The sequence below is a fragment of the Zonotrichia leucophrys genome, unplaced genomic scaffold (genome assembly GCF_028769735.1).
Source record: "Zonotrichia leucophrys gambelii isolate GWCS_2022_RI unplaced genomic scaffold, RI_Zleu_2.0 Scaffold_103_156682, whole genome shotgun sequence".
Classification (NCBI taxonomy): domain Eukaryota; kingdom Metazoa; phylum Chordata; class Aves; order Passeriformes; family Passerellidae; genus Zonotrichia; species Zonotrichia leucophrys.
This window is the reverse complement of record NW_026992308.1, coordinates 13,364-22,822: the sequence shown is the minus strand read 5'-3', so window position 1 is coordinate 22,822 and position 9,459 is coordinate 13,364. Positions and strand designations below refer to the sequence as shown.

Genomic DNA, 9,459 nt, shown 5'->3' with positions numbered 1-9,459 from the left:
GGGGTGAGCCCGGAAGGGGCCCGGAGCCCCCAGGGCCGCCATTTTGAACGGAGACCCCCCAAAAACAGCGCGGGGCCGCCGCCCCCCCAACATGGCGGCGCCCATGCGGGTCCCGCGTCGCGCGCGCCGCCTTCCCGCGCGCTGATTGGCCGAGGGCCCGCGCCAGCCCGCGGCTGATTGGCCGAAAGGGGTCACGTGGTCAGCGGAAATGCCGGCTGTTACCGGGGCAACGGGGGCGGGGCTAAAGGGGCAGCGCGGTCACGTGAGCGGTGCGAGGCCGGCGGCAGCTTCCGGTGGGAGCCGGGACCGAACTGGGATTGAACTGGGATTGAACCGGGGTAACTGGGACCGAACTGGGGTAACTGGGATTGAACTGGGACCGAACCAGGATTGAACTGGGATAACTGGGATTGAACTGGGACCGAACCGGGGTAACTGGGATTGAACTGGGACTGAACTGGGATTGAACTGGTGTAACTGGAATTGAACTAGGACTGAACTGGGATTGAACTGGTGTAACTGGGATTGAACTGGGACCGAACTGGGGTAACTGGAATTGAACTGGGACCGGACTGGGGTAACTGGGATTGAACTGGGACCGAACTTGGGGAACTGGGACCGAAATGGGGTAACTGGGACTGAACTGGGGGAACTGGGACCAAACTGGAGTTCCCGGGGTGGTTCCGGGGGTTCCCGCTGTTCCCGGGAGGTTTCGGGGCTCCTTTGCCGGTTCCGGGCCTCTCCCCGGTGCCCGAGGGGTTTTCCGGGACACCGAGGGGGCTCTGAGGGTCCCGGGAACATTCGGGGGGTCCCGGCACTGAGCAGCTCCGTGCTGTGCCCGCAGCGGGGTCCGGGGCTCTGCGGGGTTCCCGGTGTGTTCCCGTTCTGTTCCTCGTGGTTCCCGGTGTGTTCCCGGGTGTTCCCAGTGCTCCCGGTGCATTCGCAGTGCTGATCCCCCTGTCCCGTACCCCCAGCCGGTGTTCCTGGTGCTGTCCCGGTGCTGTCCCAGTGTTGACTCCCCGGTGTCCGTGCCTCCAGCCGGTGCGGTCCCCAGTCTGCCCCAGTGCTGTCCCGGTGCTGACCCCCGTGTCCCGGTGCATTCCCGCTGCTGCCCCCAGTCTGTCTGCGGTAAATTCTCGGTGCTGTTCCAGTGCTGACTCCCCGGTATCCCGACGCTGACCCCTGTCAGGTGCTGTCCCCAGTGTTCCTGGTGCATTCCCGCTGCTGTCCCGGTGCTATCCCGGTGCTGACCCTTGTCCCGTGTCTCCCGTTGGTGTTGTTCCGGTGCTGAGCCCTGTCTGGTGCTGTCCCTGGTGTCCCGGTGCTGTCCCCAGTGTTCCCGGTGCATTCCCGGTGCTGACCCCCATGTCCCGGTGCTGTCCCAGTGCTGACTCCCCGGTGTCCCGTGCCTCCAGCCGGTGCTGTCCCCAGTCTGTCTCTTGGTGCTGTCCCGGTGCTGACCCCCGTGTCCTGGTGTTATCTCCAGTTTGACTCTGGTGCTGTGCCCAGCGTTCCCGGTGCATTCCCGGTGCTGATCCCGGTGTTCCCGGTGCATTCCCGGTGCTGATCCCGGTGTTCCCGGTGCATTCCCGGTGCCGTTCCCCGGCCATGCCGCTGCCCGTGGCTCTCCAGTCCCGCCTGGCCAAGCGGGGGCTGCTCAAGCACGTGGAGCCCGGTGAGAGGGGGCGGGGCTTCGGTGGGTGGGGGCTGGGGGCGTGGCCTGGGTGTGCCCGCCCCCAGACCCCGGGTAATGATTGCCAAGTGGGGGTGGGGTAGTGGGCGGGGCTATTGGCAGTGGGCGTGGTTCTGAGTTGTGGGTGGTGGTCTCAGCTGTGGGTGGTGCTATGGGCAGGGTGGGACTCATGGGTGGGTGTGGCTCTGGGCTATGGGTGTGGCGCTGGGCAGGGTGTGGCTCATTGGTGGGTGTGGCTCTGGGCTGTGGGTGTGGCTCTGGGCAGGGCGTGGCTCATTGGTGGGTGTGGCTCTGGGCTGTGGGCGGGGCTCTGGGCAGGGGGTGTGGATCATGGGTGGGTGTGGCTCTGGGCAGGGTGTGGCTCATTGGGTGTGGCTCTGGGCTGTGGGTGTGGCTCTGGGCAGGGGGTGTGGATCATTGGTGGGTGTGCCTCTGGGCAGGGCGTGGCTCATTAGTGGGTGTGGCTCTGGGCTGTGGGTGTGGCTCTGGGCAGGGCGTGGCTCATTGGTGGGTGTGGCTCTGGGCTGTGGGCGGGGATCTCATCCCAGCCCCACCCCAGCCCATTGCCCAGCACTGGAGGGGGGCTGGGACATTGGGCGTGGCTGTGGGTGTGGCAGTGGGCAGGGTCAGGCTGATGGCCACACCCCAAAGCCTGAGATTTACACCAGATATTTGGGGTGGGCTTTGGACAGAGAGTGTGGTTTGGGCAGTGGGCGTGGCAGTGGGTGGGGGTTGGTGTGGTGGGCGTGGCAGTGGGTGTGGTCAGTGTGATGCCCCACCCAGAGCCCGAGGATATCATCGCTGAGGATTGGGGCAGGGGGTGTGGCTTATGCAGTGAGTCTGGCAGTAGGCGGGGTCAGGAATGGTGGGCGTGGCCATGCTGATACCTCACCCAGAGCCCGAGGAGGAGATCATTGCTGAGGATTGGGGTAGTGGGCGGGGTCAGGGATGGTGGGCGTGGCCATGCTCACAGCCCCGCCCAGAGCCCGAGGAGGAGATCATCGCTGAGGATTTGGGCAGTGGGTGTGGCAGTGCTTTGGGCAGTGGGCGTGGCAGTGGGCGGGGTTTGGGATGGTGGGTGTGGTCAGTGCAATGCCCCGCCCAGAGCCCGAGGAGGAGATCATCGCTGAGGATTACGACGATGCCCACGTGGATTACGAGGCCTCACGGCTCGAGGGGCTGATGCCGCCATGGTACAAAGTCATCGACCCCACCTGGTGAGACCCCTCCCCACACAGGGAGACCCCTCCCCCACCTGTGAGACCCCTCCCACCCAGGGAGACCCCTCCCATCCTGGTGAAATCTCCCTGCTGGCTCTAGGAACCTCCCTGGTGTTATAGGGACCTCCCGAATCCTACAGAGCCTGTAGGAACACCCATAGGGGCTGCAGGAACACCTACAGGGGCTGTAGGAACACCTATAGGGGCTGCAGGAACACCTATAGGGGCTGTAGGAACACCCATAGGGGCTGCAGGAACACCCATAGGGGCTGCAGGAACACCTATAGGGGCTGTAGGAACACCTATAGGGGCTGCAGGAACACCCATAGGGGCTGTAGGAACACCTATAGGGGCTGTAGGAACACCCATAGGGGCTGCAGGAACACCCATAGGGGCTGCAGGAACACCCATAGGGGCTGTAGGAACACCCATAGGGGCTGCAGGAACACCCATAGGGGCTGCAGGAACACCTACAGGGCCTGTAGGAACACCCATAGGGGCTGTAGGAACACCTATAGGGGCTGTAGGAACACCCGTAGGGGCTGCAGGAACACCCATAGGGGCTGCAGGAACACCCATAGGGGCTGCAGGAACACCTATAGGGGCTGTAGGGTCCATAGGGCCCCCCTGAGCTCTATAGGGTCCCTCCCTGGGCTCTATAGGGTCTATAGGCTCTCTCATGGCTCTATAGGGCCTCCTCAGGACTCTATAGGGTCCATAGGCATCTCTAGGGTCCATATGGCCCCTCCCAGTGTCTGCAGGGTCCGTAGGGTCCCCCCCGAGCTCTGTAGGGTCCATAGGGCCCCCATGGCTCCATAGGGCCCTCTCATGGCTCTATAGGGTCCATAGGCATGTATAGGGTCTGTAGGTTCCCCCCATGGCTCTACAGGGTTCATAGGGCTCTTTCATGGTTCTATAGGGTCCATAGGCATCTATAGAGTCCATAGGCATCTATAGGGTTTGTAGGGCCTCCCCATGGCTCTATAGGGTCCATGCCCCCCTCCCCCCCCATGTCTTTATAGGATCCAAAGGGGGCTCTCTGGGCTCTGTAGGGCCCCCCATGGCTCTATAGGATCTGTAGGGCTCTATAGGATCCATATCCCCCCCATGGCTCCATAGGGCTCTTTCATGGCTCTATAGGATCCATAGGGCCTTTCATGGTTCAATAGGATCCCCATAGGGCTCTATGGGGTCTACAGGGCCCCCCATGGCTCTATAGAATCTGTAGGGCTCTATAGGATCCATATCCCCCCCATGGCTCCATAGGGCCCCCTATGGCTCTATAGGATCCATAGGGCTCTTTCATGGTTCAATAGGATCCCCATAGGGCTCTCTGGGGTCTACAGGGCCCCCCATGGCTCTATAGAATCTGTAGGGCTCTATAGGATCCATATCCCCCCCATGGCTCCATAGGGCTCTTTCATGGCTCTGTAGGATCCATAGGGCTCTATGGGGTCTATAGGGCCCCCCATGGCTTTATAGGATCTGTAGGGCTCTATAGGGTCCATGGGGCTCTATAAGGCACTTCTCATGGCCCTATAGGATCCATAGCCCCCCATGGCTCCGTAGGGTCCATAGGGCTCTGTAGGGCCCCCATGGCTCTATAGGATCCATAGAACCTCCCCTGGGCTCTATAGGGTCCATAGGATCCTTCCCACGGCCCTGTAGGGTCCATAGGTCCCCCAGCCCCATTCCCCCCCACAGGGGGCTGCCCTATTACTGGGACGTGGACACGGCCCTGGGGGCGTGGCTGTCCCCGGCTCTGTGGGGTCCGTGGGGCTCTATGGGGTCTATAGGGCTCTATGGGGTCCGTGGGGCTCTATAGGATCTATAGGGCTCTGTGGGGTCCATGGGGCTCTGTGGGCTCTATGGGGCTCTGTAGGGTCCATGGGGCTCTATGGGGTCCCACAGCCCCATTTCCCCCCCCCCACACACAGGGGGCTGCCCTATTACTGGGGCGTGGCCACGGCCCTGGGGGCGTGGCTGTCCCCGGCTCTGTGGGGTCCGTGGGGCTCTATAGGATCTATAGGGCTCTGTGGGGTCTATAGAGCTCTATAGGGCACCCCATGGCTCTATAGGATCCATAGGACCCCCCCCATTCCCTATAGCGGGCTGCCCTATTACTGGTGTCGTGGCTGTCCCCGGCTGTGAGTCCATGGGGCTCTATGGGGTCTATAGGGCTCTATGGGGCACCCCATGGCTTTATAGGATCTATAGGGCTCTGTAGGATCCATGGGGCTCTATGGGGTCCATGGGGCTCTATGGGGCACCCCATGGCTCTATAGGATCCATAGGACCCCCCCCATTCCCTATAGCGGGCTGCCCTATTACTGGTGTCGTGGCTGTCCCTGGCTGTGGGTCTGTGGGGCTCTATGGGGTCTATAGGGCTCTATGGGGCACCCCATGGCTCTATAGGATCTATAGGGCTCTATAGGATCCATGGGGCTCTATGGGGTCCATGGGGCTCTATGGGGCTCTATGGGGCACCCCATGGCTCTATAGGATCCATAGGGCTCTATGGGGTCCGTGGGGCTCTATGGGGTCTGTGGGGCTCTATAGGATCTATGGGGGTCCATGGGGCTCTATGGGGCACCCCATGGCTCTATAGGATCTATAGGGCTCTATAGGATCCATAGGGCTCTATGGGGTCCATGGGGCTCTATAGGATCTGTAGGGCTCTATGGGGCCTATGGGGCTCTCTAGGGCACCCCATGGCTCTATAGGATCCATAGGACCCCCCCCATTCCCTATAGCGGGCTGCCCTATTACTGGTGTCGTGGCTGTCCCTGGCTGTGGGTCCGTGGGGCTCTATGGGGTCTGTGGGGCTCTATGGGGTCCGTGGGGCTCTATGGGGTCCGTGGGGCTCTATAGGATCTATGGGGGTCCATGGGGCTCTATGGGGCACCCCATGGCTCTATAGGATCCATAGGGCTCTATGGGGTCCATGGGGCTCTATGGGGCTCTATGGGGCACCCCATGGCTCTATGGGGTCCATGGGGCTCTATAGGATCCACAGGACCCCCCCATTCCCCACAGCGGGCTGCCCTATTACTGGAACGTGGACACGGACCTGGTGTCGTGGCTGTCCCCGAGCGACCCCAACTCCGTCATCACCAAACCCGCCCGGAGAGCGCGGGGGGGCACAGGTGGGGGGGACCCCGAAATGGGGGAAGGGGCCCAAAACCCGGGGGAACCCCAAAAGCTTGGAGGGGCCCCAAAACCTGGGGGGGGAAACTGCAGGGAACCCCAAAACCTGGGGGGGGGACTGGGGAGACCCCAAAACTGGGGGGGGACCCCAAAAATTGGGGGGGTCCCTAAAACCGGGAGGGGCCCCAAAAACTGGGTGGGGGAACTGGTGAGAACCCCAAAACCTGGGGTGGTCCCCATACCCAGGGGGTGTCCCCAAAACCTGATGGGGGCCCCCAAAAACCCCGGGCGGGTGGTCTGGGCGGTTCCCAGATCCCACGGGTGTATCTCGGGGGTCCCCAAAACCCCGAGGGGGAATTGGGGGGTCCCCAAACCCTGCAGGGGTGTCCGGGGGGGATCCCCCAAACCCCACGGGGGAATGTGAGGAGTCACCAAACCCCATGGGAGGAACTGGGGGACGTCCCCAAACCCTGGGGAGGATCCGGGGTCCCCCAACCCTGAGGGGGATTTGGGGGGCCCCCCAGTGGATTTGGGGTCCCCCCTGACGCCCGATGCCCCCGCAGAGGCCGAGGAGCCCCCCGAGAAGGAGGAGGCGCCGCGGGAGCGCCGGGGGCACCGGCGGGAGGAGCTGGCCCCGTACCCCAAGGGCAAGAAAGGTACCGGGGGGGGGTCCCCGAAATTTGGGGGGGTCCCCACGAGTTTTGGGGTGCTTGAAGCGTTTTGGCAGGGGGGTCCCTCAGGATTTCAGGGGGTTCCCCAGGGATTTTGGGGAGCTCTGAGCGTTCCAGGGGATCTCCGGATTTTGGGTGGTTTAGGGAGTCCTGGGATTTTGGGGGGTCAGGGAGGGTCCCTGGGGGTTTTGGGGTGCTCCAAGTGTTTTAGGTGTGGAGGTCTCTCAGGATTTTGGGGGTTCCCCAAGGATTTCAGGGTGCTCTGAGCATTCCAGGGGGTCGCAGGATTTTGGGGGGCTCTGAATATTCCAAAGAGGGATCCCCCAAGATTTTGGGGGGCTCCAAGTGTTCCAGGGGGATTCCCCCAGGATTTTGGGGGGTCTGAGGATTCTGAGGAGGGGTCCCCCAGGATTTCAGGGAGCTCTGAGCATTCCAGGCAGGGATTCCCCCAAGATTTTGGGGGGCTCCGAGCATTCTGGGGGAGGAGTTCCTCGGGTTTTTAGGGGATTCCTCAGGATTTTGGGGGGCTCTGAGCATTCTGGGGGATTCCCCTGGGATTTTGGGGGCTGCGAGGGGGGTCCTGGGGATTCTGGGGGGTCCCCCAGGATTCTGGGGTGCTCTGGGGCTGTGCTGACCCCCCCGTGCCCCCCAGGCGGCCGCAAGGACGAGGAGCTGGACCCGATGGACCCCAGCGCCTACTCGGACGCGCCCCGGTACGGGTTTTGGGGTGCTCGGGGTTTTGGGGTGCCCCGGGTTTGGGGAGGGGTTTGGGGGGGGTTGGGGGGGGGTTGAGGGGGATTTTGGGGTGTCCCGGGTTTTGGGGTGCCCCGGGTTTGGGGAGGTTTTGTGGTGCCTCGGGTTTTGGGGTGCCCTGGGTTTGGGGGGGGGGGGTTGAGGGGGGTTTTGGGGTGCCCTGGGTTTGGGGGGAGGATTTGGGGGTGGTTTTGGGGTGCCCCAGGTTTGGGGAGGGGATTTTGGGGCGCCCCGGGTTTGGGATGGGGGTTTGGGTTTTGGGGTGCCCCGAATTTTGGGGGGGATTTGGGGGGTGCCCTGGGTTTTGGGGGGATTTGGGGGGGCCCCGGGTTTTGGGGGTGATTTGGGGGGTGCCCTGGGTTTTGGGGGGAATTTGGGGGTGCCCCGGGTTTTGGGGGGGATTTGGGGGTGCCCCGGTTTTGGGGGGATTTGGGGGTGCCCTGGGTTTTGGGGGTGATTTGGGGGTGCCCTGGGTTTTGGGGGGGATTTGGGGGGTGCCCTGGGTTTTGGGGGGTGCCCTGGGTTTTGGGAGGATTTGGGGGGTGCCCTGGGTTTTGGGGGGGATTTGGGGGTGCCCCAGGTTTTGGGGGGGATTTGGGGGGTGCCCTGCGTTTTGGGAGGTGCCCTGGATTTGGGGGGTGATTTGGGGGTGCCCCGGGTTTTGGGGGGGATTTTGGGGAGTGCCCTGGATTTGGGGGAATTTGGGGGTGCCCCGGGTTTTGGGGGGATTTGGGGGTGCCCCGGGTTTTGGGGGGATTTGGGGGTGCCCCAGGTTTTGGGGTGCCCCCCTGACCCCCACTCGCGGTGCCCCCCAGCGGGACCTGGTCCACGGGGCTGCCCAAGCGCAACGAGGCCAAGACGGGCGCGGACACGACGGCGGCCGGGCCCCTGTTCCAGCAGCGGCCGTACCCCAGCCCGGGCGCCGTCCTGCGCGCCAACGCCGAGGCCTCGCGGGGCAAGGACTGACAGGGGCCCCCCAAAACCCTCATCCCAAAACCGGGGACACCCCAAAACCGGGGACACCCCAAAACCCCCAATAAACCCCCCCCCAGAACCCCCAACTGCTGCGCGCCAACGCCGAGGCCTCGCGGGGCAAGGACTGATACCAGCACCCCAAAATGGGGGAGACCCCGAAATGGGCACCCCGAAACCAGGGAGACCCCAAAACCCCCGTAATCCCACCCAGGAACCCCCAACATCGGTTGCTGCGCGCCAACACCGAGGCCTCACACAGGAAGGACTGACACGGGAACCCCAAAATGGGCACCCCGAAACTGGGGAGACCCCAAAACCCCCCCATCATCCCAGCCCAGAATGGGGCACCCTGGAACTGGGGCACCCCAAAACCGGAGAGACCCCAAAACCCTCACCAGCCCACCCAGGAACCCACAAAGCTCCAGGGATCCCCAAAACCATCACTATCCCCTCCAGGAACCCACAAAGCTCTGGGCACCCCAAAACTGGGGACACCCCCAAACCCTCACCAGCCTACCCAGGAACCCCCAAAGCTTCGGGCATCCCAAAATGGGGCCCCCTGGAATGGGGACACCCAAATGGGGCACCCCAAAACCCTCACCAGCCCCTCCAGGAACCCACAAAGCTCCAGGGACCCCGAAATGGGACACCCCAAAATGGGGCACCCCAAAACCATCACCATCCCCCCCAGGAACCCCCAAAGCTCCGGGCACACTCTCAGCCCCCAGCCTGGGTGAACCCCTCAAACCCCAGGGCCCCCCAGAGTTCAGGGGTTCCCCAGGGAGCCCCAAAGTTCCCCCGGGCGCCCCAAGGCTGAGGGCGTTCCCACAAACCCCAGGGGGATTTTTAAACACCACAAGGGGTCCCCCAAATCCAAATCCCCCCAGATTTGGGGTCATCCCAAACCCTCGAGGGTCCCCCCCAAATCCCGCAGCCCCCCTTCATTGCAATAAAGGCGCTGCAGCCCCGGGAGTGGAGCAGGGGGGATTTATTGGGGGGG

The 9,459-nt window shown here is 63.3% G+C and overlaps 1 protein-coding gene across 4 annotated transcripts; it reads left to right on the top strand.

Moving 5' to 3' along the window:
* The first annotated feature begins 242 nt into the window (after positions 1 to 242).
* On the top strand, positions 243 to 9,431 carry PQBP1 (polyglutamine binding protein 1). 4 transcript variants are annotated; one of them, XM_064737750.1, is made up of 7 exons: positions 243 to 338; positions 1,487 to 1,675; positions 2,799 to 2,910; positions 5,950 to 6,059; positions 6,624 to 6,716; positions 7,384 to 7,444; positions 8,300 to 9,431. In XM_064737750.1, exons 2-7 carry the CDS (start codon positions 1,609 to 1,611, stop codon positions 8,448 to 8,450), a joined length of 594 nt encoding a protein of 197 aa, XP_064593820.1. In that variant the 5' UTR covers positions 243 to 338; positions 1,487 to 1,608; the 3' UTR covers positions 8,451 to 9,431. The 4 variants fall into 4 exon arrangements, with proteins under 4 accessions (XP_064593820.1, XP_064593822.1, XP_064593821.1 ...); XM_064737752.1 differs by having other exon boundaries at positions 338 to 358; XM_064737751.1 differs by lacking the exon at positions 243 to 338 and adding an exon at positions 410 to 431.
* The last annotated feature ends 28 nt before the right edge of the window (positions 9,432 to 9,459 follow it).